General features: G+C 45.2%; 1 protein-coding gene across 8 annotated transcripts in view; it reads left to right on the top strand.

The window, feature by feature from the left end:
- The window catches only part of DNAH1 (dynein axonemal heavy chain 1), a 151,923-nt gene that overhangs the window by 28,641 nt on the left and 95,668 nt on the right, over positions 1-27,614 (top strand). For 7 of the 8 annotated variants that reach the window (XR_011976233.1, XM_072650155.1, XM_072650173.1 and 4 more), the window contains exons 7-19: positions 2,742-2,903; positions 3,575-3,827; positions 4,150-4,307; positions 5,648-5,859; positions 9,090-9,388; positions 11,664-11,814; positions 12,786-12,979; positions 15,538-15,763; positions 20,781-20,900; positions 23,252-23,334; positions 23,649-23,790; positions 24,594-24,749; positions 27,287-27,485. Coding sequence is in view for 7 of the 8 variants with exons in the window: in XM_072650155.1 (XP_072506256.1) it covers positions 2,742-2,903; positions 3,575-3,827; positions 4,150-4,307; positions 5,648-5,859; positions 9,090-9,388; positions 11,664-11,814; positions 12,786-12,979; positions 15,538-15,763; positions 20,781-20,900; positions 23,252-23,334; positions 23,649-23,790; positions 24,594-24,749; positions 27,287-27,485 (2,355 nt within the window). In the remaining variant the exon portion in view is untranslated. The other variant, XM_072650192.1, reaches the window with a different exon arrangement.

Here is a 27,614-nt window from a genome sequence, read left to right as displayed (position 1 = left end):
TGCATCTCTCTAATCAATGGTGATTTAGAGTATTTTGCATATGACTATAGATAGTTTTGATTTCTTCCTCTGAAAACTGCCTGTTCATATCCTTTGACCATTTATCAATTGGGGAACGACTTGTGTTCTTGTACATTTGACTCAGTTCTCTATATATTTTAGAAATGAGGCCTTTATCACTGATACTAGTTGCAAAAATTCTTTCCCAGTTTTCTGCTTCCCTCCTAATCTTGGTTGCACTGGGTTTATTTATGCAAAAACAATTATGATTTTTAAGAAACCATTATTCTGGCAAGGTCCACAGCCTTCACCAGACAGTCAAAGGGAACTGTAACACAAAAAAAGAATAAGAACCCCTGCTCTAGCATCTCATCAACTTGGTCAACTCTCCAAACTTGGTTTCTTCTCCCAGTAAAGTATTAACTATTCCAGGAAATCTCAGATGCTTTGGGGCACATTGACCCATATCTCCAATTCTGGATTGTTCTCAGGGGACCTGCAGAAGTTCAAGCACTATTTTCTACTTGATTATTTCCTCCAGTCTTGCATCTGCACTCTTGGACCAGCATCCTGCTCTGACTGACCTCTGTCCAGCCAATATCATCTTAGACATCACAGACCAGCAGCCCTGAGTGGCGACCCCACACGTAACCTTTGTGCCAGATGCTCTTGGATTCTCTTTCTGTTTTGGTTCACCAGCAGCCAGACTGGTACCTGAATGGCCAAGGAGCAGGTTGGCTGTATGGAAAGAACTGTGTGGAATGACTGACCGGCCATTCTCTCTCTGCAGGGCAGAACCTAACAGTCAGGAATAGGCTCGCACACTACAGCGCACCCTGGTGTACGTCCTGCTCTTTGTCACAGAGCACAGAGGATCAAACAAGTTCACGTTCTCTCCCTCGATAGAGAGATGGGGGTTGGGGGACACTATGAAAATGGATTGTTGTGTGTGCTCTCGGTGAAGGTTCTTTAGGCCGCCAGCTTCGTTGAACAATTTTTCTTTATTATAACGGAGGGTTCAGTGTTTGGGGGGGCATATTGGTAAATGATCAGTGTAAAAGATAAGACATCAATAAAACTTAGAAAAGAAAAAATGCAGGGGCTGGACGAAGTGGCTATTAGGTTCCTTTGAGATCTGCTAGTTTGTGAGTCTAACCTATAGGCAGATGGGAGGGAGGCTGCGCTTCTTGTGGCTTCAGTTACAATGAGAAAACTGACCTAGGAAGGGAGGGCAGGACACTTACCCAAGTCCACACGGTAAACTATCAGCAGCTCTCTCTCTCTCTCTCTCTCTCTCTCTCTCTCTCTCTCTCTCTCTCTCTCTCTCTCTCTCTGTCTGTCTGTCTCTGTCTGTGTGTGTGTGTCTCTCTCTCTGTCCCTCTGCCTCTGTCTCTCTCTGTGTATCTCTCTCTGTCTCTCTGTTTCTCTCTGTCTCTCTTCCCTCCCCACCCCCTCTCATCCTCACCCAGCTTATCTCACAGTGACTTACAAGGTTCTGTCTGTCTGGAATCTGGGAGAGACGGACTCTGTGATATGCTGGGCCTGGCTTTGGCTGGGGCTGATGCAAGGCCAGGCAGGGACTAGGAGCCTCATGCAGCAGGTGTGTGTGAGTGTGTGTGTGTGTTGGAGCTGCTGGGACAGTGGTGGGCAGAGGGCCATGACTGGGACGTTAGCTCCTCTAGGAAGAGGGGAGTGAGTGTTCTCCAGCTTGAGGGAGACAACAGGAAGCTGATTCCATGGAGACAGGCCTGTCCAAGGCACAGTGCTGATGAGCAGATAGGTCCGAAAGCATGGCCTTTGTGGTCTGAGGACAGAGGCTTGCTATTGTCAGCCACATGTTGGAAACCCGAGATGGGCAATGCTCATCTCTCAGTTCCATAGCTGGTCTTTGTGTGATGCCGTCTACATGACTCCAGAGGACAGTGGATACCGCTCTCTATGGAAGGGAAACCATCACATGTGGTGCAGTGGCAGATCGAATGCCGGCAGACCTGTTCCTTCTCACGTCTGTCCAGTGAGAGTCCAGCCTCATTTCTGTGTCTCCTGATTGAGATAATGAAGTTTTGCTCAGTCTCTGCTTAGCCTCCACTGACCAACAGAGAAAGGTGTTCCGTGCATAGTGTAGACAAGGACAAACAACCCGGGAGAGTCAGGCTTAACAGGATTTAGGAGCAGCTTTAGGTTAGGGTATTCATACCCAAAGACAGCAGATGGCCTTCTTCCCTTTTAGAAGATTTGCCCTTTACCTGAACATTTATTGATTAAAAAAACATTTCTTAAGTGCCTGTTGCACATGAAGCCCCCTGTTAGAGGTTGGGGTTACAGAAACAGACAAAAATACCATAGTCCCTCCCTGGTTAAATTCTCCTGGGGGAGTTTAGATTGCTTGAGGTTCCTTCCTGATGTCAGACTCTGTAGAAGAGGAGTTAGTAAGAAGGATTTCTGTGTTGTGGGTTCTCTGTGGCCCAGCTGGGACATTTGCTCTGTTTTCTTCCCCTTCTCAGAGTTCATACTAGGAGAGAAAATGGAAATAAGAGCATCCTTGTTATCACCTTCCAGGACTGGTCCACTAGTGGGGAAAGGCAAGAGAAGGAGAACTGGGTGCTATTTCCCTTCCTGTGCCTCTCCTTCCTGAGGACTTTGAACAGAAGGCCTGGCTCCTCCCCCAGAGACAGTGCCACCCAGGAGCAGAGATTTTTCTCTCCTGAGTTCAACTTTGGGTGGGGTCTTTCTCTTTCTAGAGGATCCCAAGAGCCGTCGTCTGACTTATACATGGAACCACGTTGGGGTTCTGGACTATGACAGCAAGAAGAAGTTGTATTTGGTACATAAGACAGATGAGAGGGGCCTGATTCGGGATGACCTGGGGAACCCCATCCTGAACGGAGGCATGACTCCAGAAGGTACATATTTGTGGCTTCTTACAGGGCTAATCTTCTAGGTAGCTCAGGAAGAAGATGGTATTTCCTTAGAACTCCTTAATGTTCCTCCAGCTTTTAGGCAAAGGGTTTGTGGGGCACAAAGCCCATGGCCAGTGGTGGAGGGCAGCATCTGAATTCCGATCCCAACAGGTTGCTCTGTGGTCCTTGGGAGCAGGAGGGACCTGGGCAATCCTTACCTTTGTGGGCCCCTTTTGGTTCTCCCTTATATCTGTACTCTCAAACAAGTCTAGGGTCAGGTCCATCATTGGTCACTTCTCAAGCCTCCTACCTGGATGTGATTTGACAATTTTTAAAGTACTTTCACATACATTAACTTGTGGTTCTCAAAATCGCCCTGTGAGGGAGTCAGGAACAATGCCTGTCTTACAAAAGGGGAGACAGATGGGAAATGACTGTTCAAACTCACATAGCTAGTTAATGGTAGAGCTGAAGCTAGAGCCCGGGTCTCCAAATTGTGTCCACTGGTCTTACTTTAGGACATTCCTTTTCTGAGCAGCAACAGGTGGTCTCTGAGTATTCTCTCTGGGGGTCTCTGGGCCAAGGACATAATCCTTAGTTGTATTTCTTCTGTAATTCTCACGAGTCCCTACGGGTCTGGTCCTATGCCCTTCCTGTTGTGCGTCTTCCCCCAGGTAGAGCCCTCCTTCTGCCTTGTCAGTATTGGGTACCCCGGATCCAGTTACTCTTCTGTGCCGAGGACCCACGTGTGTTCACAAAGCGTGTAGTCTCAGCCAACTCCCTCCGAAAGAAGACAGAGGCACTCCTGCTGTACAACTTGTATGTGGACTGTATGCCCACTGAGGGACTGAGGATCCTCAGCGAGGAGAGCCTTAGCATGATCAAGCAGCGGACCATGAGTACTCCCCGGATGCGGAAAGGGACCTTGTAAATATCCTCTTCCCTCTGCCCCAGGCGTGGGGTGGGTTGGGTTCTGGAAACATCCCAGGGCCAGGAAAGGCAGACTGAATCACCAAACGTACATCCTCATGTGAGATGCTGAGGCCTGATGCTCATGACCTTGGCTTCCTAAGGGAAAGGCAGCAGCATTAACCAGCTTTGTCCTGGCCCTGTTGTAGCCTGTTCACTTCTTTTCTGGTGCCCATGTCCAATGACCCTAGAAGAACTCCCAAGGCAGTTTCAGGCCAGGCCGGGCCAGGGAGCCGAGCCTCTCCCCTCTCCTTACTGTATCTTCTTTTGTGTCACACAGAGTCACAGAACAACTGGCTGCTTTGACCAAGGAGGCAAATCTGGACTATGAGCGGACCATGAACAAGATCAACTTTGACCGGATTGTGGCCTCCAAGCCAGAAACGTTTTCCTATGTTACTTTGCCAGATAAAGTGGAGGAGAAAGTGCCTGAGCGTGGTATGGACCTTGCTGGAGGCTCATGTATTGATTGCTATCCCTTGGGTCTTGCACTCATTTGCCAGGTCCTTCCAGCAGCCCTGGGAAGCAAGTAGACATGTGCAGTCACATTTCCCAGGTGGTCCAGAGTCCGGAAGAACGGATCCGCTGAGCCAAGCAGAATTAGGATGATAGGTCATTGAACATACTCAAGAGAAAAAGAAAAGCACTTTGTGGTTGTGTGATGATGGTGTGGGCTGCCAACTGTGCCCCCTCCCCCCGCCTCTCCAGGGTCCCATTCTAGACTTATTGGACAAGGGGAGAAACCAAGTCACAAAACTGTGCAAGTGGCAATGAAGGCCAGACCCCAGACCCCTGCTGCCTGCTCTTTGGTTAGAAGCTGTTTATCCTTGCTCCCTCTGCGTCAAAGAGACAGAAAGCAGGTTTCCACCTGTGTGGATGTAATGTGGCTCAGTATTTGGGGGTGGACCTGGGCGCAGAGCTCAACTGTGGGTCCCGGAGTCCCTGAATGCTCCTTTCCCAGTCCTTCAAAGGTTCCTAGGGGCCCCCAAAGAACAACCTTCCCTCTTTGAGCCAGTAACTCATTCATCTTAAATAACTTAGCTCAGGAAAGTCTCCAAAGAACAGAGCGAACTTGAAGGAGACAAGGGACATGCCCAAGAAGGAAGGCTCTGTTCTTTCAACATCTGATAATTTTTTAAAATTATAGTTTAAAAAAATTCACCATTTCTCTCTTCTACCTCTCCCCCTCTTCCCTTGAGAAATCAAGAAAACAAATCCTTGTTACCAAGATTTAGCAGGTGGTCAGTTCTGAAAAGCCTGCAGTTGAGGAAGGATGTGGATGGGAAGCAGGCAGCAGAAATCTGTGAGGAATGGTAGAGCCAAGGGTGGAAAAGCTTATTTGTGCCCCTCCTCCAGGGGTACAAAATCTCCACCCCTACCCTCTATGGCCTGTCCAAAACTGCTACACAGGCCTTCCCTACAGTTGAATCCTAGTGACGGTTCCAGGGGCTTGGATTGGTCCCTGAGCAAGGGTGCGAATCACATAGGCCCTGCTCCGGTGCCAGATCTTGAGGCTCACTCACTTAGGGAGCAGATCATTTTAAGACCTTGCCTATAAGAAGTGCAAATACATGTTTATTGAATTGAACTCTGGGACTCAGTGTTCAGTAGTCTATTTCTCAGGTCTGTTATTCATTTCAGGGAAAATCCAGTTTTCCCTAATTATCTGACCTTCCATCCTTCTAAAGCTAAAAGAAGTCTGATCCCAAAGTGCCACCTCCGACACTGAGACTCCCTAGGCTACTTCTCTAAAGATCCAACCTCTCTCTTCTCCCCAGGGCTCATTGCTATGCCTGAGTATCCCTTCCTGGAACAGAAGGAGGCCTTCACTTTTGTGTCCTTGCTCACCCGGACAGAGGTCATCCTGGCCCTTGGCAAAGTACGGGCTGAGTGCAACAAGGTGACTGCTATGACTCTGTTCCATTACACCCTGTCCAAGTTTGGGCGTTTGGAGGAATTTGAACAGATCCAGTCACAGATGTTTTCCCAGGTAAGCCAGGCAGTCTTAGGAAATGAATGAGGACCTCACACCTGTGACACACGTGTGTCACCTAGGTTCACAACATACGTGTCATCCTTGACTCCTTACTCATTCAGTCTATTGCCAAATCCTACGGATTTTATCTTTGTGATAACTCTTGTATATATGCCCCTTTCTCCCCCTCAGACATGCCTAACCTTGTGTAGGACTGTTGTGCCTCAAGTCTTTCTCTACTCAGACCATCTTCCTACTCAGTTATGAAATGAATCCTCCTAAAGTATATATCTGACTAGGTCAGCCCTCTTCCCCTATCCCCTACCCAGTATCCCCTCCTTCAGGATCAAATAGAAAATCCTCCTTTTGGCATTCAAAGCCCTTCACGACTTGGCCCTCTCCTACCTTTCTAGACTTCTTATGTCTCAGACCTTCCACATGCTCTGGGATCCAGTGGCACTGACTGGCTTCTTGGCTGTTTCTCAAACTGGATGCTCCCTGTGCCTAGAATGAGCTCCCTCTTTGTCTCTGCCTCCTGCTTTCCTTGAATTCTGTCAAGTTCCAGCTAACATCCCATCTTCATGCTAGTGCCTTCCCTCTGTTATTCATTTCCAATTTATCCTCTGTGTGTGTGTGTAATCTTGTTTGCACATGGTAGCTTTTCATGGTGGTTTCCCCTCTTTCCACAGTGAGTCTTTTGAGAGCAGGGACTGTTCTTTTGCCTTTTTTTGTATCCTCGGAGCTTAGCACAGAGCCTGCTGCATGATGAGTGCTACATCAATGCATGCTGACTAACTTTAAGCTTATCTCTGAACCATGTCGATTTTCACTGTTGCCTATCTGAGATCGTGATTACTTCCTTTGATCTTTAAAATTTTATCTGAAGCGTAGTAAGTCCTATTTTGCCTCCTCACTTTAATTCTGTGGTTTTTCTGGGTTTTTTATCCCCAGGTGTAAAAACAATTCTTAACACTTGTTATTTTTTTTAAGGTTTTGAGTTCCAAATTCTATCCCTCCTTTTCTCTCCTGTCCCCTCCCTAAGATAGCAATATGATACAAGTTATACATGTGCAATCATGTAAAACATTAAATATATTACTTATAAATATTGCTGAATTCTGTTTTCTAATTCATTCTGCTACTTTCCTCTGTTTTATGGGTGAGTTCATCTAATTCATGTTCCCTATTAGGATTGTTAACTTCATAGTTTTCTCCATCATGGTCTCTTTTTTGATATGTTTGTTTATTTATTTATTTTTAGTTTTTGACATTCATTTCCACAAAATTTTGAGTTCCAAATTTTTCTCCTCATCTCTCCCCTCCCCCACCCCATAATACTTTGCATTCTGATTACTCCTTCCCTCAATATGCCCTCCCTTCTATCACACCCCTCCCTTCCCTTATCCCCATCTTCTCTCTTTTCTTGTAGGGCAAGATAGATTTCTGTACCCCATTACCTGTATTTCTTATTTTCCAGTTGTATGCAAAATCAATTCTCAACATTCTTCTAATACTTTGAATTCCAACTTCTCTCCATCCCTCCCTCCCCACCTACCCATCCCCACTGAGAAGGCAAGCAATTCAATAAAGGCTATATATGTGTCATTTTGCAAAAGATTTCCATAAGTTGTGTTGTGTGAGACTATATTTCCCTCCATCCTATCCTGCCTCCCATTTATTCTATTCTCTCTTTTGACCTTGTCCCTCCCCAAAAGTGTTTACTTCTGATTACTCCCTCCTCCCATTTGCCCTTCCTTCCATTATCACCTCCCCACCCCACTTGTCCCCTTCTCCCCTATGTTCTTGTAGTGTAAGATGTACTTTCACACCAAACTGAGTGAGCATGTCATTCCCTCCTTGAGCCAAATGTGAAGAGAGTAAGCTTCACTTTTTCCCTCTCACCTCCTCCCTTTTCTCCTCCATTGGAAAAGCTTTTTCTTGCCTCTTCTATGAGAGATAATTTGCCCCATTCCATTTCTCCCTTTCTCCTCCCAATATATTCCTCTCTCACCCCTTATTTTTATTTTGTTTTAGATATATCCCTTCTTATTCAACTTACCCTGTGCTTTCTGTCTATGTCTGTGTGTGTGCAATCTCTCCAACTACCCAAATACTGAGAAAAGTCTCAGGAGTTACAAATATTATCTTTCCATGGAGGAATGTAAACAGTTCAACTTTAGAAAGTCCTTTATGATTTCTCTTTCCTGTTTATGTTTTCATGCTTCTCTTGATTCTTGTGTTTGAAAGTCAAATTTTCTATTCAGCTCTGGTCTTTTCATCAAGAATGCTTGAAAGTCCTCTGTATCACTGAATGACCATTTTTTCCTCTGCAGTATTATACTCAGTTTTGCTGGGTAGGTGATTCTTGGTTTTAATCCCAGTTCCTTTGACTTCTGGAATATCCTATTCCACGCCCTTCTATCCCTTAATGTAGAAGCTGCTAGACCTTGTGTTATCCTGATTGTATTTCCACAATACTCAAATTGTCTCTTTCTAGCTGCTTGCAATATTTTCTCCTTGACCTGGGAACTCTGGAATTTGGCCACAATGTTCCTAGGAGTTTCTCTTTTTGGATCTCTTTCAGGTGGTGATCGGTGGATTCCTTGAATACTTATTTTGCCCTCTGGTTCTAGAATCTCAGGGCAGTTTTCCTTGATAATTTCATGAAAGATGATGTCTAGGCTCTTTTTTTTGATCATGGCTTTCAGGTGGTCTCCATCATGGTCTCTTTTATGATTTCTTCTTTTCCTCCCATATACTATACCTCTTTACTAAATTATGGGCTTTGTCCTTCGTTTTCAAAGAAGACCATGACATCAGGGAAATGATGACATGACTTGCAGGTAACTTTAATTTGAGTAATGGAGGGCTATGCAAGGGTACCAGCCTCACTTTCTCCTCCAGAGCCATCTGGGTCCAGTGACCAGATATTGATCAGGATGACTGGAGATAGCCTAGAGTAGAGAAAAAGAAAGATCTGATCAGCCCAAGTAATACATAATTGAGGTGGTCAATTTGCAGTCCTCTATACCTCTTCTTTTCACTCAGCCTATACTTTATTTGTCTTTCCCCTGTTTTGATCAAGCTTCTGAAGATAACATTTGCTTTACTTTTGACTTTCTTTCTACCTTGATTTTCTTCTGCTTTTTGTTATTATTATAGAGAAATACTGATGATTTTTGTGGATTTACTTTGTATCAGGGTTGCTTTCACTCCATCTTGTCTTCTCTGATTCTTTCTTCCAGGTTCAGATGTTCCTGAAGGACAGCTGGGTTAGCACTCTAAAGGTTGCGATCAGGAGTAGCTTGAGGGACATGAGCAAAGGCTGGTACAATCTCTATGAGACCAACTGGGAAGTATACCAGATGTCAAAGCTTCACAAACTGATGGAACTTATCAAGTATACCCTGCAAGACTCTATCCGATTCCTTGTCCAGGACTCTCTTGTAAACTTTACCCAGTTCATCCTGGATGCCTGCTGTAATGTCCTAAACTGTTCTGAAGACATGGTCTGGGGTCCTGATCTCATCAACAGTCCATACAAGTGAGAAGAAAGAGAGTAGCTAATTGTATTTGCCTGCTACTGGCCCAGGGCTAGTGGAGAAGGGGAGGATCTCTGCAAGGTGCTCTCGATGGTGCCTTAGCCTTGGCATCCAGTGACAGGTCCTGGACAAAGGATATTGGCCAAGATACTGGTGGTTTGCCATTTCCCTCTCCAGGAGATTAAGGCAAACAGAGGTTAAGTGACTTGCCCAGGGTCACACAGCTAATAAGTATCTGAGGCTAGATTTGAACTCAAGTCTTCTTGACTCTAGCCCTTGCAATCTATCCATTGACCCACTTAGCTGTCTCACAGGAAGCTATCTTATCATTTGATGATGGAATTGGGAATTTCTTAGTATACCTCTCCTACGTGTAGGGTGATGAGCACAGGCCCACAGACCCTGTGGTCTGGCATAGCTCAGCCTAACTTTCAGTGGCTTGGACCAGAGAGATCAAGCTGGCATTGACTTTCCCATAAAAGACTCAGGCTCTGAGAGTATTGGTTATTCTTAATGTCTGAATCACAGGAGAAGGCTCATGCTTTTAGAAATGGGGGAACCAAGGATCATCCAGCCAGTCTGGGAGAGTAAGGTCAATCCTACTCAAACCCAAGCATTCAAAATGCAGACTCTTTATCAGCCCCTGAAAGACAACTTGACAGAGCTGCCAGGACTCACTGAATTAGTTTTCTGTGCCCAAGGCAGGCTCAGAACAAGTCAAATCCCCTAGCACTGATTAAGAACCTTCTATGTGCCAGGCTTTGTAAACCCTAGAGATACAAGGAAAGACAAAAAACAACCACCACTCTACAGGAATTCACAATCCAATGGAGACAACTACATGAAAGGGAACTGTATCCAAACTACAGGCACAGGATGAACTAGGGGTGATCTCAGAGGGAAGGCACTAAGATTAAACAAAGCCTTCTTGCAGAAAATGGGGTTTTCACTGGGACTTTAATTAAGCTAGGAGATAAAAGATACAGAGGGAGATCCTTCCAGGCCTGGGGGATAGTCAGTGAAAATGCCCAGAGTCAGGTGCTGGAATGTTGTGGGTAAGGAATAGGAAGGAAGGAGGCCAGTGTCACTGAATAGCAGGGTATATGGAGGAGAGTGAGAATGGAAAAATAGGAAGGGGCAAGATGATGAAGGACTTTAAAAGTCAAGCAGGATTTATTTTGGATGGATTGTACTGCAGAGAGACTTGAGACCACTAAAGCTGCTGCCAAAGTCTAGTTGAAAAGTGTGAGCATGGTACCTGACACGTAGTAAGCACTTAATGAACATTTCTTGACCGTTGAGGTGATAAGGGCCTGCTCCAAGTCAGTGGCAGGCTCAAAGCAAGGAAGGGTCCACATGCAAACGATATCATAAAAGTTAAAAAAGAGAGAGAGAATAAGACCTGGCAGCAGATTGGATATGGGGGTGAGATAGAAAGGAGAAGAGAATGGATGACTGGGAGGATGGTAGTACCCTGGACAGTAACAGGGAAGGTTGGGATGGTAGGGGAAGGTTTTGGGTAAAATGTCTAGTTTTAGACATGTTGAGTTTAAGGTAACTGGAACTTCAGTTCAACGTGTCCAGTTGACAGTGGAAAATGTGAGACTGGAGCAAGAGAGAAAAGAGCTCAAGAATTTTAACCAGAATGATTCTTTCTCAATCTTGGCAGTCTTAAGAGTTTGCTGAGTATCCCCCCATTCTTCCATATCCTTGGGAAATTTTCAGGCAGTTACTCAAAATCACCTTCTCCTGGTGCAAGTGCTTCCAGACCTGGGATAATCCTCAGGCCTTTGGGTTTGTTACTTGTCTTCCCCTTTCCTGGCCTGATATGAAAACCACACCTTTATTTCAGAGGCGGCTGGGAGGTGGGATGGGTAGAGTGCTGGCTTGGATTCTGGAGTTCACATCTGGCCTCTGGACAGGCCACTTCACCTCTCTCTGCCTCAGTTTCTTCTAATATAAAATTGGGATCATAATAGTACCTACTTCCCAGGGTGTTTGTAAGGATCAAGTGAGATTAAATATATTACATGTGCACATAGCATTGTATATGTATATATACACATATAGAACATATAATGTATATAGCATATTTTAACTTATAAACGATAAGTTCTGCTTTTTATATGTATTCACATATGTCATCACACCTGTACATAATTTAGATTTATGTATATTTAGATACATTTATATCTAATATTTAGATGTGTATATGCGCATATATTACCATCTTTAAAGTACGATGCACGTCTGTTGTTTTCTTTCTTTTCTCCCTAGGCCCCGAAAGAATCCCCTTTTCATAGTGGACCTGGTTCTGGACAACAGTGGGCCTCACTATAGCACCCCCATGGAGAATTTCATGACATCTTTGCTGAATCTGTTTGACAAGGGCATTCTGGCAACCCACTCTGTACCTCAACTAGAGAAGGTACAGCTGTCAGGAGCTAGCATGTGGCCAGGGGAAATGGAGTTTGTATGTGTGTGTTGGTATGTGTGTGTGAGAGAGGGATCAGCTGTGGACTCGGAAGGGCAGCAGAGAATGGTGCTGTTAACCTTCTGTTAAGCCACAGGATGGTGGGGAAGAAGCCAGTAGGTGGGAAGAGATTGAGGATAAGGGTGGGTATGATCGGTTATTTGAACCTCCAGAGGAGTTAGGATAGAGATCACAAATGGAGCAGCCCTTCCTGGCAAGGAGAAAGAGGCTGGCAAAAAAGGCTCAATGAAAAAGCTGCAGGGGCTTGAGGTGTGTGTGGATGGACTATGACGGTTGAGGCTGCTCCCAGTGGACGGTCTCAGTTTTCTCTGTAAAGTCATGGGCAAGGACATCTGCTGAGAGAAAGGGGACTGAGGCTGACCTTTGGTTGCTTAAGGAGAGAGAGTTTGGAAGGGCTGTGGAAGGATGTGCTGACTTGAGTGTCCATTAGGAGCCAAGCAGTTGGACTCATTGCCGGTGAGGTTGTCATTGAAGTGTAGCCCCATCCATCAGTGTCCTGAGTGGATTTTCTCTCTTTTCGTGTTCTCGGTCCTGAATCAGGAAGTGCATTGGAAAGAGAACCAGTTCTAAAGCCCTCACGGACTCCTCTTTGTCCATCTGAGGCGGTTTCAGCCCTGGAAGAAATCTCATCAAGGATCGCCTGAAAGGGCAGACTAAACATGTTGTGTGTCTAGGAGAGGGAGGGACTAGGTCGTGGGACTCTTCTGTGGGAGCCAGGAATATTCTCTCCTTCCCCTTCCCTCATTTTTCACTGAGGTCCCCCTCTTTCCATTTAGGATGCTAACTTTCTCTCTCTCTCTCTCTCTCTCTCTCTCTCTCTCTCTCTCTCTCTCTCTCTCTCTCTCTCTCTCTCTCTCTCTCTCTCACACACACACACACACACACACACACACACACACACACAGTTTGTGATGGAAAATATTTTTGTCAGTGGCGTCCCTTTGCTGGAGTCTGTGGGGCTGCATGAGCCTCTAGTGGAGGACCTGCGCAAGTCTCTCTCCAATGCTATGGAGAAGGCAATGATACCTCTATCCGCCTATGCCAAGGAGTTCAGAAAGCATCTGGATCTGAACAACAAAGATATTCGGACCTTCCTCAGGTAAGTAGAAGTTTGGTGTCTGGGGATGCCCGGCACCAGGTCCTACAGGTCTCTTGGAGCAACACAGGCTAACACATGCCTCTGGGAGATGCTAGACTTGCAAGTGCATGTCCTTAGGTTATCTAAGAAGGTTCATGGTACCGACTGGATGAGATGTGCCATGGTAGGCCTCAGCATTGGTGTGCAGGCCCAGTTAAGTTTTCCATACCTTTGCCATTGCCTGTGAAATAATGTAAAACAATGTGTGTGGTGAGAAGAATTCCTTCCAGGTCTGATTCCATTGAGGTTTGGCCCATCTGTATGGGAGTAGATCCAAACCTCAGTGTGGGCATTCCTACTGGCCGGTCAGGCATTAAACATTTATTAAGCCCCTACTATGTGTCAGGCACTATGCTAAGTGCCAGGGATACAAAACAAGGCAAAAGATAGTGCCTGCCCTCCAGGAGCTTAGAATCTAATGGAAGAGACAATAAGCAAACCAATCTACACCAACTGTGTGCAGGATAAATAGGAAAGAATGACCAGAGAGAGAAGGCTAGAGTGAGCGGGGGCCGAGAGGGGCTTTCTTACTGGAGAAGATGATGTTTTAGCTGGGACTTGAAGGAATCCAGGGAAACTAAGCAGCTCCGTCCTAGGTAATTCCTGCCCATGTCTTTCCTCAAGTCCTTAACAAAGGATTTTTTCAGCACCCTGGAAGCCTTCCTCTAGTTCTGCAGGCACCCACGGGATAGTAGAATTTAGAGCTAAAAAGGTCCTTTGAGTCCAAGCCCTTGATTTAAAAAAAGATTTTATTATTTTTTGTAATTACTTGTAAAGATGGTTTCAACATTATTTTTATAAGACTGAGTTCCAAATTCTTCTCTTCCATGTGTAATCATGTAAACACATTTCCACATCAGTCACTTTGTGAAACAAGTAACAGAACAAAAGGAGGAAGCCACAAAGAAAAGTGAACATGACCCGCTTGGATCTGCACTCAGACTCCACGGTTCTTGCCTGGGTGTGGAGCCTTCTGATGTTGTCTCAGGCCATTATTGGCTGAGAAGAGCCATTGTTACTGTGCCCATGTTCTCCTGGCTCTTCTCATTTCACTCTGCATCAGTTCATGTCAATCTTTCCAGGTTTTTCTGAAATTCACCTGCCACCATTTCCTACAGGACAAGAGTATTCCATGACATTCATTTACCACAGTTTGTTTAACCACTCCCCAATGGAGGGGTATCCCCTCAGTTTCCAATTCTTTGCTACCCCAAAAAGAGCTGCTATAAACATTTTTATTTCTTTTCCCTTTTTTATGATCTCTTTGGGATATAGACCTAGTAGTGGTATTACTGGGTCAAAGGGCACAGCTTGATTGCCCTTTGGGCATAGTCCCAAATTCAAGCCCTTGATTTTTGAGATGAGAAAACTGAGGACTTAAGAAAGGAGGGGACTTGTCCCAAGTCATTTAGGTGAGTCATTAAGTGACTGAGCTGGGATCCAAACTCAGGTCCTAGGACTCCAAATCTTGTTCTCTATCCACAGTCCTCCATTCTCTTTGTATGATAATGATTGGAGACCAGCTTAAGGGATGAATTTGTCACCCTCACCACACTTAAAAAAGAATTTGATGGAGCTAGCCATTGTCCCCTTTGACATGGACACAGGTATATACAGGATACCCAGTGCCTGGTAGTGATAGGAATGGGGCAAAAACTCCTTAGTCACATTATGTATAGATCTCTGGAAAGGGACTAAGGGAAAAGGGGGAGTGTGCAAAATGGGGTCAGAGATTGGAAGGGTAGCCACAGGGCTTTCCAGAACATTCTAGAAATGATAAAGGAAGCACTCAGCTCTTCTCTGATCCAGTCTTACCTTTTCCATGTCTGCATTTCGTTATAGAGTAATGAGTAAAGTCTCCCGCAGATAGAAAAGGGAGTAGGAAACAGGAGGAATGGCAGTTGGGTTGTCCTGGGACCCTGTGGAGCAAAGTTCCCTCCCCAGCTTAAGTTTTCTTTCCAAATGGTGCCTGCCCAGCATGTAGCAGTGGCTTATGCTGTGTGCCTTTCCTGCTAGGAGTGGGAGGGGAACAGACCTTCACCCAGAGGTCTAGAGGAAGCCCTATCTGCCAGCTCAAAGACCATCTCTTCTTCCCCATGGCTAGTAACAGCCTCCTCCACCATGGACATTGGAGGTGACATGGTCTAGAGGAAAGAAAATAGATTTGGAGTTGTAGGACCTGGACTTGAACCTTGAATCATCCAGCATGCATGCAAGAAGCATTTATCAAGTGCCTGTATTATGCAAAGCCTCCGGTAACTCTGCTGCTCCCTACTTTTACAACTTTGTCAGGCACTTCACTTCTCTATAAAATCAGGGGGCATTGTTTTAATAGCACTTTCTATTATATATGTGTGTTTACATTTTTAACCCCACTGTCTTTGACTAACTGTGACCTCCACAAGGTTGGAGTCTGTGTTGTGCCTAAACTTGCCCAGCACGATCCTCTGCATAGAGTAGATATTTACAGAATGTTTTTGGAATGGGTAATGAATGACTGTAATGGTACATGTGCCCAGCGAATATGAAAAAGTGTGCCCTCCTGCTGCTGAAGTCAGGGAAGTAGTGATGAGCCACCTTCAGGAAAAGGAGATCCTGGATAACTCTTTGCCCAGCAACATCATCATTGGCCCCTTTTTCATCAACGTGGAAAATACAAAGCAGAACCTCTCCAAGAAATGCAAAGCCCTGGCCACCTCCGTGTTGGACATCCTGGCAAAGAACCTACACCAGGAAGTGGACAGTGTGAGTTTAAAATCAGCTCTTTCCCTCCTTCCCTTTGCTTCCTCTACCTTACTTCTCTTACCGCCATAGCCCTGTTTTAGGACATAGATATTGGTCCAATGCCTGAGATAGTGAGTTGTAGAAATACGGAATCTTCGAGCTGGGAGGGATGGCTCTAGAACAGCGATCTGATGATCTTTTGACTTTTGGATCTTTTGACTTTTGGATCTTTTAGCCCCATCCAGACCTGAACAAAGATATCTCCTCTCCCTGCTCCTCCTTCCACCTCCCTCAGCCTGACAACTTCTAATGAGGGGGAACTTTTACATCTCAGGGCAGATTTTCACTTTTGGGTAGATCTGTTAGAAAATGTTTCCTTACGTGGACCCTCGATCTAGCTTTCTGCAGTTTGCCCCTATTGCTTCTCATTTTGCCCATTAGACCTCAGCAGCACAAGCTGAATTCCTCTTCACGTGACAGCAGTTTGCATCCTTGAAGACAGCTGTCCCCAGCCCCTATGTCTCCTCTTCTTCAGGCTCAACATCCTCCATTCCTCTACCTGGCCCTGTCATTCCTTTACTCAGGGAACTCCCTCCATGGACTTCCTGTTTTCTCTAGGATCAAATATAAACTCCTTGGTTGGTCACTGAAAGAGGCTCACAAATTGTCTCTTTCCTACCTTCCAAGTCTTATGATAAATGACTCCCACCTTATGTTCCACCTTCCATCTTCCTGTTCCTCACTCACAGCATTCCCACCTGCCTTTGCTCTAGCTGCCCCTCATGTACTTCTAGAACATTCTTCCTCCTTACCTCCTCCTCTCAGAATCTCTGGTCCTTCAAGACCTGGATCCAGTGTCTCCTTGCCCCTGGGCTACTTGTGTCTGTTGGGTATGTGTTCTAGATGTGTTATCTCCCCCTTCAGAATGTAAGCTTCTTGAGGGTGTCAATAATTTCCTTCTTGTCTTTGTATCCCTAGTACTTGGCACAGTGCCTAGCACAAAACAGCCAATAAAGAAATGCTTGTCGATTCATGGAGGGCGCCTGGTTTTATCCCTGCCCTGGGAGCTTTATTCTGTGTATCTTCTAGCTTGTCAATGTCTTTTGTTACATGTGCTCCCTCCAACTGAAGGTGGTTCTGCAGATGGGCTCTAACCAGGACAGAGTGCAGGGGAACAATTGGCTCCCTTGTTCTGGACATGGTAACCTCTGCAATGCCGCTTAGAGGCACCTTGGTTCTGCTGACTGCCGCATCTTACCCTTGGCTCATGTTGACTTTACAATCCCCAAATCAATTAATCAATAAACATATGTTTGCTAGGCACCCATGCCTGATGCTCTGCTAGGTTCTGGGGAATACAAAGACTTTTAGCCTGTGGGGGCAATAACATAGAGATATATAGGTAGATACAAAATAAATCTATATGCAATAAATACATGGCAATTTTTTTATGAGGGAGAGTTCTAACAGGAATTAGGAGAGGCTTCTGTAAGAGGCATAATGTGGGAGATGAAGTATGACGTTTTAGAAATGACACAAAGGCCACTGTGGTTGAATAATGGAGTGTGATAAATGAAGGATCATGGGAAAAAGTTGAATGCAACTCATTCATATCTGTGTGTGGCATTTGGACCCCAGGGCCAGGTTATGATGGGCTTTAAAAGCCAGACAAAGGTGTTTGCCTTCATTGCCTGCAGGTGATGAAGGATCATTGGAGTTGATTGAGTGGGGTCAGACCTGGGCTTAAAGAACATCACCTGAGCAGTGGCATGGAGGATAGAGGGGGGTGAGCAGAGCTTGGAGGCAGGAACAGGATTTAGGAGTCTGTGCAAGAGATGATGAATTGGGTGATGGTTGTGTGAGCGGAGAGGACAGATACAAGAGGGAGGGGGAGAAGTGGCAAGATTTGGCAATTGATTGTACATGTGGGGTGAGGCAAAGTAAGAAAGCAAGGATGATGCTGAGGTTGTGAACCTTGGAGCCTAGAAGGGCACAGACATCCTTGACCCAAATGGGAAATTTGGATTTGGAGACTTTAAGGCAAAGGAAGACAAGTTCCATTTTGGACATGTTGAGTTTGAGATGCTAATGGGACATCTAGTTTGAGATGTCTAGTAGGCAGTTAGAGATGCATGACTACACTTAGGAGAAAGATTAGGGCTGGATATATAGATCTGAGACTCATCGGGATAGAAATGTCAGATGTGCAGGAGCTGATGAGGTCACCAAATGAGAAGAGACTGAGCAGGAGTTAGAAGAGACCACTGTGCCATGGAAGCCCATGGGAAAGAGAAGGTATCCTCCAGTGTTCCAGAGGTGTTAAGAAGGAGGATGACTGAGAACAAGCCATTAGATTTGGCCATGAAGAGACTGTCAGCCACTTTGGAGAGAGTAGTTTCATTTGAGTGATGAAGTCAGAAGCTAAATTGTAGAGAGGTGAGCAATGAGAGAAGGGGAAGTGAAGACAATTGAGTGTAGACAGCTTCTTCTAGAAGTTTGACTATAAAAGGAAGGAGAGATATGATAATAGCTTGAGGGATATAGTGAGGAGGTTTATTGTTGGTTTGTTTGTTTTTTTAAGAATAGGAAAGACTGTAGTTTGTAGTGCAGGGAAGGAACCAGTAAATGGAGAGAAATAGGAGGTATGAAAGAGACAGAGACAGAGAGACAGAAAGGTGGCTAGGTGTCACAGTATTAGAGCACGAGACCTAGAGGTAGGAAGACCTGAGTTCAAATCCAGCCTCTGACTTTTAAATGCTTTGGGACTGTGGGCAAATCACTTAAACTCTGTTTGCCTTCATTTCTTCATCTTTAAGATGAGGATCATGATAGCATCTACCCCCCAAGGTTGTTGTGAGGTTCATATGAGATGATATTTGTAAAGTGCTTTGCAAACCTTAAAGTGTTATGTGAATAGATGATGGAGCTGGAAGGGAAGGAGGGAATGGGATAAAAGATACATGTGGAATGGCTGGTCCTGGAGAGAAGGGTCATTTCTTCATGAGGTATTGGAGTTGAGGAAGAGAGAATGGGGGATCATGCTTTAGGGGTTTTGAGATAGAAAGAGAAGAAGAGGGAGCTCCAGCTGAATATCTCTGTTTTCTCTGAACATTTTACTCTAGATGTTCATTTATCCTTGTAATGTATGTTCTAGTATTTCTTCTAGAACTGGAGTCAAATTCATTAGCCTATAGAGCCCACTTTCTTCCCTTAAAAAAAATTAGTATGTTTGTCCCTTTCTAGTCCTGTGGTATCTCTCTTGTTTTTCAAGTTCTTTTAAAAATTACTGGTCAGTGCTCCACAGTTATGCCTGACATTCTTTTGGCTACCTGGAGTATGGAGAACCTGCTCCATGTTTTGGAGGCCCTCCTCTCTCTCGAGGTTGCAAAGTTACAATGGAGCATTCATTCTCAAGAATAGTTAAGTCTTCTCTTACCTCTCTACTTCTCCTGGATTTCTTTTTCCCATTAGCCATTTTTATTTGTCCTTTCTCATCCAACAATTATTCTCCACAGCAGAGAAAACAGAAGGAAAATAAGAGTTCTATAGGTTTGTCTTCTGTCTGATGTCTGATGTTAACATCTTCTCAACCACCCTGAGAGATCAAATCTTGTAGTGGTTAGAGTGCTAAAGATGACCTGGGTTCAAGTACCATCTCAGACACATCTTGGCTGAGTGACCCTGGGCAAGTCACTTAATCTCTCAAAGCCAACTCAGGCAACCATATATCAGAGAACAGTTGCAGATCTGGATTGGTAGAGGGAGTTTCCTTGGCACAAAACTCCCTTCTCTGATGAAATTTCAAGTCTGGACAAAAAAAAAAGCCATCTCAAGTGTAGTCTCCTTGATTTCATCTCCTTTCCACAATGTTGGTTTTCAAAAGCCCAATCCTTTCTGTTGTCCTTAATATCCTTTATCATGCAGAGTAATCCAGAACAGGGATAGGAGCCCCTGAGCCATTAGAGATATTCCAAGGGTCCTGACAAGTGTTTGGGCAAATTTGGGCATAAGAACCTGGAGAAGTCAAGAAGGCTAGAAAAGACTTTGAAAAAGTCATCTTGCTATGTTTGAGTTTTCTAATGGATCTAAGTTCTCATTGCTTTACTCTTCATTCCAGTGATATAGATTGCAAGCCATTCATATCTGTGCTGTGGTGTTCCATGTTCTCCGTGTTGCCACAGGAGGTCCACCCAATATGTTGTTGAGGTTCCCCTCCCATTTTCCTAAGGTTGCAGGCTTATTAAATAGAATTATAGAATCCTAAAATATCAGAGCTGAAAGGACTTTTAGAGTATGTAACACTGTATTTCATATCTGGGCAGGATGTTGAAACCAACCTAGTCAACCCACATCCCCCTTCCCATTTTATAAATGAAGAAACAGGTTCAGATGGGAAAAGGGCTATCTCAATTTCCCCTAGCAAGTTAGTGGCTGAGTCAGAATCAGGAATCCTAACTATAGGCAGGACTCCACTTAAAATGGCACAGACCAGTGGGCACTCGTTCTCTCATTCATTCCCCCAACAAACAATTTTTCATCTACTACATAGTAGTATCCAGTAGCATTGGGTTATAGGTCTGGGCAGAATCTACAGAGGACTGTGTTTAAAGCCCCCCCAAAGGAAAGGCCACATCCTTCCCTGGATGTTTTGATGATCTAACCCTACAGACTTTCTTAATTGACTGTTTATGGGGATTTATAGATTCCCTTATTAATTTGCATTTACTTAATTCCCAGAGATGGAATCAGTTGTTCAGAGAGTATAGAAGGAAGGCTGGTGGTCAAAGTCTGTGACTAGGGTGAAATGGACAATTTCAAAGCCCAAAGGTTCTGTAGGATTAAAGTAACTACCTTCTTTAGCCCAAAAGGGAAAAAGGGAAGTCCTGTGAGCCACAAGCTGGGAAGAAGTCCCCTGGACAAAGAAGAGGGAGGAGAGGGAGGAGAGGGAGGAGAGCTCTCTGCCTGGGACCTGGGCATGAAGCATCGGGCGCTGCAGAGTCATGAGCCTGACATGTGACTTGGCTTCCCCCTGCTGCAGATTTGTGAAGAGTTCCGGTTCATTAGCCGCAAGATTTATGAGAAGCCCAACAGCATTGAGGAGCTGGCGGAGCTCCGGGAGTGGATGAAGGGCATCCCTGAGGTGCTGACCGGGCTGGAGGTACTGACCCCACCCTGAGCCAACAGAGCTGTGCCGGACGTCATGGGCGCTGTGTGCCTGGGGTTGGGCACAATTATGAGCGGCCTTTGAAAGTGGAAGCCTGGCTAAGAGCGACCCGTGTTTGTCTTGGGGTTATTCTGTCCCCAAGTCTAAACTCAGACTTGATTGGGAACCTGAACAATGTCTTAAGTCCCAAGAAACAGAATGAGCTGACAAGTGCCCTGGGACTCCGAGGGATGCTGCAGAGGGGCAGGCTTATCCCCAGGACGGGGGACACTAAAGAGAAGTCCTGGGGTCCCCCCTTCCCACCTCCAAAGGGCACACTCCTTATTAGTGACTCTGGGTCTTCTGGAAGGGGGAGGAGATGTTCATGCAGGAGGGGATGCCTTGCCTCTTTGCTCTGGATATTTGATGTAAATGAATGAGCTAGCCAGAGCCTTCTCTGACCTTTAACCATCATTTCCATGGTGTTTCCCCATTAGACCTCAGTAGGGTGGAGAAGGTCCGTGGTTATTACCTTCATTTTAGACACAAGGAAACCGAACCTCAGATAGGCAGTAACTCGTCCAAGGTCACATAGCTGGGGCTTGAACCCTGGACTCTCTTCTCTGGACACAGAACTTTGTCTTGTGGGACCTCCCATGTCCTATCCCACCTGGTGCGGAGAAATACAGTGGACGGAGCCTCTGCCTGCCTGTTACCTGCAGGGCCATCCTTTTGCTCAAAGCGCCCTCTTGTGACCTAGCTCTTAATTGCATGAGAAGAGTTTGGCCTTGGGCTGCTCTGCCATCCCTGAACACTCCTGTAGAATCACAGAATGTTATAGTCTTTGAATCGCAGAAGACAGAATTTTAGATCCAGAGATCCACCCTGACATTCCTAGAGCCACGCAGGGACAGCTGCCATCCAGGTGGGGAAAGGCGATATTCCTATCTAGACAAGAAGTGTTCTTGGTTCAGTGTCTGGTTATCAGCTTTAATTCATTCACTTAATGAACATCCCATTTTCCTTTCGTCCTGACCTAACCCACCCACTTTTCTGAGGGTTTTACCCAGTCATCTGGAAATAGCTTTGGAAGATGTTATTTCTTCTTATTCTGGAGAAACTAAAAAAGAGATTTTAAATATGCTGCCATAGAAGGACAGGGGCCTGTTAAAAGCTGCTAATGGAAGGCCTCCAGCCTCCCAGATCCAGGGTTCTTTCTGCCTTACCACATTGTCTGAATATTGCTTGTAGCGTTCCCTTTATGGCAAGCTTGTGTCTGCATTTAGAAAGAGCCATAGCCCAAGAGTCTGGGGACTTGGGCTTTTGTCCTCTCTCTGACACTCCCTTGCTGTGTGAGGAGCTCCCTTTCCATAGCTAGAAAGTAGTAACAGTAACCCTTGTGTGACCATTGCTTCTCATGTCATCCCCACGATTGATTCTTCCCTCAAAATATCCTTCAGGCATTAGGCTTATTCATTGGTTCTGGGAAACACTGACCATACTGCCAGCTTTTTTTTAGTCTGTAAAGCCAACAGCTCTTCCAGCTACCTTACTCCCTGCCTGCCTTTTCCTTTTTTAATTAAATTTACTTATTTTTAATTTTCAATATTCGCTTCCATAATTTTTAAATTTTCTCCTCTTCCCTCCCCCCTCTCTCACCAGTACGGCATGCAATCTGATGTAGGCTATCTACATACATTGCTGTTAAATACATTTTCACATTAGTCATGTTGCATAGAAGAATAAATAACAAATGAGAGAAACCATGAGAAAGAAAACAAAACAAAACAAAAATGTAGTCTGCTTTGCTCTGCGTTCTAATTCCATAGTTCTTTCTCTGAATGTGGATGGCATTTCCGAACATGAGTCCTTTGGAATTGTTTTAGGTACTTTCATTGCTGTGAAGGGCTAAGTCTATCAGAAACAGTCCTCACACACTGTGGCTGTTACTATGTACAGTATTCTCCTGGTTTTGCTCACTTCCCTCAGCATCAGTTTGTATGTCTTTCCAGGTTTTTCTGAAGTCTTCCTGTTCATCATTTCTTATAGCACAATAGTATTCCATTACATTCATGTACCACAACTTGTTCAGCCATTCCCCAGTTGATGGGCACCCCCTCAATTTCTAGTTCTTGACCACCACAAAAAGAGCTGCTATAAATATTTTTATACACGTGCTGCCTTTTTCTCCTTCCACATTTCTGACTCAGGACATGGTTGTCCAGGCTGTGGACAAGGTCAGAACCCTCCTTGGGGAGCTGCTGTCCACAGCTCTTTGCCCATCCTTTAAGTCTGGGTGAGTGTTTCTTAGAAGTGAGGACTTTGCTTTAATCTTGTAGAATCCATGTTCTTGTTTGTCTCGGCAGGAAAGGATAGTGAAAGTCATGGATGATTACCAGGTCATGGACGACTTCTTTTACAATCTTACTACAGATGATTTCAATGACAAGTAAGTGAGGAAAGCTTGCCTTTGCTCTCACCTTTCCACCTGTATGTTCATAGGATTTAGAGCCCAAACTATCTTGAATCCTTTAGGCCCATCTCTTCATCCTACTCTAGATGAGAAAACGGAGACCCAAAGAACTTAAAGGACTTAATCAAGGTCCCATTAGTCGTCAGCGGCAAAGCTGGGATTTAAACCCAGGCCCATTTTTTAATCCAAATCCAGGGTGATGCAAAGAGCCTCTTTCCATCACCTCCCTTGCCTTTTCCTTTGGTGCCCCTGGACTCTTAAGTTCTATTTGGCCTTGCTTCTCACTTCAGATGGGCAGCAAGTAACTGGCCCTACAAGATCGTTGGGCAGATTGAATTAATTCGGGAGATGCACCGGGAGGAAGAAGAGAAGTTCCACAAGATTCAGCTCATGGATCAGAACAACTTTTTGGAGAAGCTGGATGGTCTTCAGGTGCTCCTCTGGGACTCCAGATGCCCTGTGTTTCATGCCCTGTCTTTGACCCTTACATTCCTGTAGCCACCCAGGGAGAACTGCTGACTCCATCCCGGTGGCACCAATTTGTTTAGAATTACTTTGGACCAAAGAAGAGGTTCCTTACAGTTGGAGGATGGGTTATCTATGCACCTTGTATACATACCCCTTCCTTCCATGATATTTGCCTCTTGCTCCCCCAGCAAACTGTGGAGGGCTACAGTTTCTGGGAGAGGCATACAGAGACCCTTAGGCCCAGCCAGCTCTGTAGATCGCTCCACTGTTCAGACAGGCCCACAGACAGAGAGTGTGAGGAGCTGGGATTTCAAAAAGGATTTTAGAAAGGACTTTGATCAACCAGAACGCCATGTCAGGATCACATGAAAGAACTTGTGGTGTTTAGCTTGAAGAAGGCAAGATTTAGACCAACATGAGAGCTGGCTTCAAGTACTTTAATGATTTTAATATGAAAGAGGGATTGACTTGTTCAGGTGTAGAGCAAGAAGGAATGGGGGGGGGGGGGGGAGGGAACCCGAAGAGAGGTGGATTCTAGGATAGATTCAAAGAAAAACTTCCTGACAGAATTTTCCCAAAATGGAACGGACTGACCTGGGAACAGTGAGTCTTTGGGCAAAGGCAGGATGCCCATTCATTGGATATGTTGTAGTGAAAATTCATCTTTGAGTATGGATTAGACTAGATGGTCCCTTGTGACTTTGAAATTCTGTGACCTTTTGTGGCCCAGTAAGCTCTACTCATCACTGGTGTCTTTCTCCCCTTAGTTGGTGGTGGCTGGATTTTCCATTCATACAGAAATTGCACGTGCCCATGAGATAGCCAATGAAGTGAGGAGGGTCAAGAAGCAGCTGAAGGAATGCCAGCAGTTGGCCACGCTCTATAATAATCGAGAGCGGATTTTTGGGATGCCCATCACCAATGTAGGTGACGCAGGACACAGTCGTGACTCTCCTTCCTATTCTCTCTCTCCCTATCCTTCACTTGCAAGCTGTGCTTTAGTAAATGCATATTCCCTTTGACTAAGGATGGAGGTATGGCTCAAAATGCCATTTTCTCCTGACTTGCTTTAGGAGACATCCTGTGCTCCCTTCTGGGCTATGTTCATATCCTAAGAAAGGTTTAGAAATTAATGGGGAGTTTCAGTTTTTTCCTTTTTTTTTGTTCTTTCCATTTACATTGCCAGAGACATTATATATGTATTATTTTCCTGATTCTGCTTCATTTTTCATCAGTTTATATAAAATCTATCTTTGACCTCCTTGGGGTATGTGCAAAAAATATCTGGGAGCCAATCTGCCAAGGCACCCTCAAGACCATATTCATTAGTGGGATATTTCATCAGGACTAGGTATGCCAATATATTTTCAGTGACAATACTACCTAATTTGTAGATTTAATTCTGTAGGATAGCAAACATTATAAAAATTTCAAAACTGAAACTGAATGCTTTTATAATTATAATGACTGAGTTTGGCCACCCAGAAGAGATGTGGGAATGTACCTCTCTTCCCTCTTTGTAGTAGTGGGGAGACTATGGGAGCAAAACAATTGGTCAGTCACAACAAGTGTTTGTAAAGCACCTGGTGTTAAGCACCAAGCTCTGTGGCATGGGCTACGCTAGAGCTTCAAAGACAAAAATGAAACTGTCCTTGTCCTCAAGAAACTTTCATCCTATGGGATGGACAATATGTACATAAATGGTTATATATAAAGTGAGTACAAGGTAACTGGGGAATTAGAAAAGGTTTCATGTAGAAGGGGTTGGCTGAGCAGAGCTTTGAAAGAAATAGAGGAGTCTGAGGGGTGGAATTTCATTCCAGGCATGGCAGATAGCCAAGGCAAAGGCACAGAGGTGGGACACACTGTTGTGTGAGAAACAACTAGTCAGTCGGCAAGTGTTTGCTAAGCACCTACTATGTTCCAGGCACTCTGCAAAGTGCTGGGGATACAAAGGAAGGGAAAAAAGACACCCTGTTTTCAAGGAGTGTCCAGTCTAATGGGGGAGACAGTATGTGAATGAGTGTGTACAAGCTAGATGGAGACCCGACAAAATGGGAAGTGTTGGAGGGAAGGCACTAAGACTAAGAAGCCCAGGGAAGGACTTCTTGCAGATAGTGGGAGAATAGCCAAGGGAAACTTACAGTCAGGAGATAGAGGGTCTAGGAAGAGGAAGAGTAAAGAGACAGGATCATAGACCACACGGAGAGGAGTGAGGTGTAAAAAGAATGGAAAGGTAGGGAGGCTCCAGGCTATGAGGGGCTTCAACTGAGGTGTTTCTCTTTGATCCTGGAGGGAATAGGAGCCACTGGAATCTGCTGAAGAGTAGGGGGTATGGTCAGAACTATGCTTTAGGAAGATGAGTGTGATAGCTGAGCAAAGAACAGACTGGAGTGGGGAGAGACTTGAGGCAAGGAGGTGAACCAGTGTGCCACTGTGGTAGTCCAGCTATGACCAGATGAGGAGCTACACCAGGTGTTAGCAGTGTCAGAGGATCAAAGGAGGGGGGGGAAATAGAAAGGCAGAGTCCTTGGGATCTGACAAGTGATTGGATGTGGGAGAGAGGGAAGAGACTGTAAAGAATGACACCCGGGTCTTGAGCTTGGGTGCCTGGGAGGTTGCTGGTACCCTTGACAGTAATATGGAAGTTGGCGGGGGCAGTAAAATAATGAGTTCAGTTCTGGACTTGTTGAGTTTAAGATATGTACGGGACATAAGAGTTCAAGATGTCCTTTAGACAGTTGGACTTGCAAGAGTGGAGTGGTCAGGGTGGGACCAAGTGATTTCAGAATCATCTGCATATGGAGATGATAACTGAATCCTTGGGGACTAATGAGATCACCAACAAAACTGGGTAGAGGGAGAAGAGAAGAAGGTCCAGAATAGTCTTGGGAAACACTTGTGGTTAGCTGACCTGGCATGGACGGAGCTCCACCAAAGGAGGCTGAGGAGGATCAAGCATCCCTGTGGGCAGGAGAACTAGGATAGAGCAGTGTCCTTAAAACCCAGAGATATCAAGGAGAAAAGAGTGATCAACAGTGTCAAAGACTGCAGAGATTAAAAAAGAAAGGATGAGGATTGGGAAAAGGCAGTTATTACAACCTCCCATTTTTTCTTCCTCCTACTGGGGCAGTAGGCCTTTGTAGGGTCAGGACATACATTCCAGTTATCTGCTCACCTTCCCCAGATAGGCCATATGCTACCAGGGCTTACTGTGGTGGGCTGCTGACAACTAGGCAAGGTCAAGTGGGGGCAATCTGTATATGTCCTTACAGCAGGGAGTGAAAACCGGAAGTGATGGTGGTCCACGACTCTCGGTGACCTGGCCAAAGCGGTCAGAACTCCTAGAGCCCTGCCTGGGCTGAGCAGAGACTTCATGGGCTTTCCTAGAATGAGCTCCTAGGACTTGTTAAGATGAGGAGTGGGCCCCTGAGAATGTGCTGTTCTCTCTCCTTTACAGTATGACAAGCTTTACAAGATGATCAAGGATTTCCAGCCTTACTTAGACCTGTGGACCACAGCTTCTGATTGGTTACGTTGTTCAGAAAGCTGGATGAATGACCCCCTGACTTCCATTGATGCCGAGCAGCTGGAGAAGAACGTGATTGAGGCTTTCAAGACAATGCATAAGTGTGTGAAGCAGTTCAGAGATGTCCCAGGTAATCCCAGGGCTCAAGACTTCAGACACACACAATCCTTATCTTTAGATATCTGAAGGAATGTAGTGGAGAAAAGGGACCAGGCTTGGTCTGCTTGGCTGCAGGGGCAGAAGGTGGGATCACTGGAGA

This window comes from Notamacropus eugenii, chromosome 1 (assembly GCF_028372415.1).
Source record: "Notamacropus eugenii isolate mMacEug1 chromosome 1, mMacEug1.pri_v2, whole genome shotgun sequence".
NCBI classification, from domain to species: Eukaryota; Metazoa; Chordata; class Mammalia; order Diprotodontia; family Macropodidae; genus Notamacropus; species Notamacropus eugenii.
This window is presented reverse-complemented; position numbering and strand designations above follow the sequence as displayed.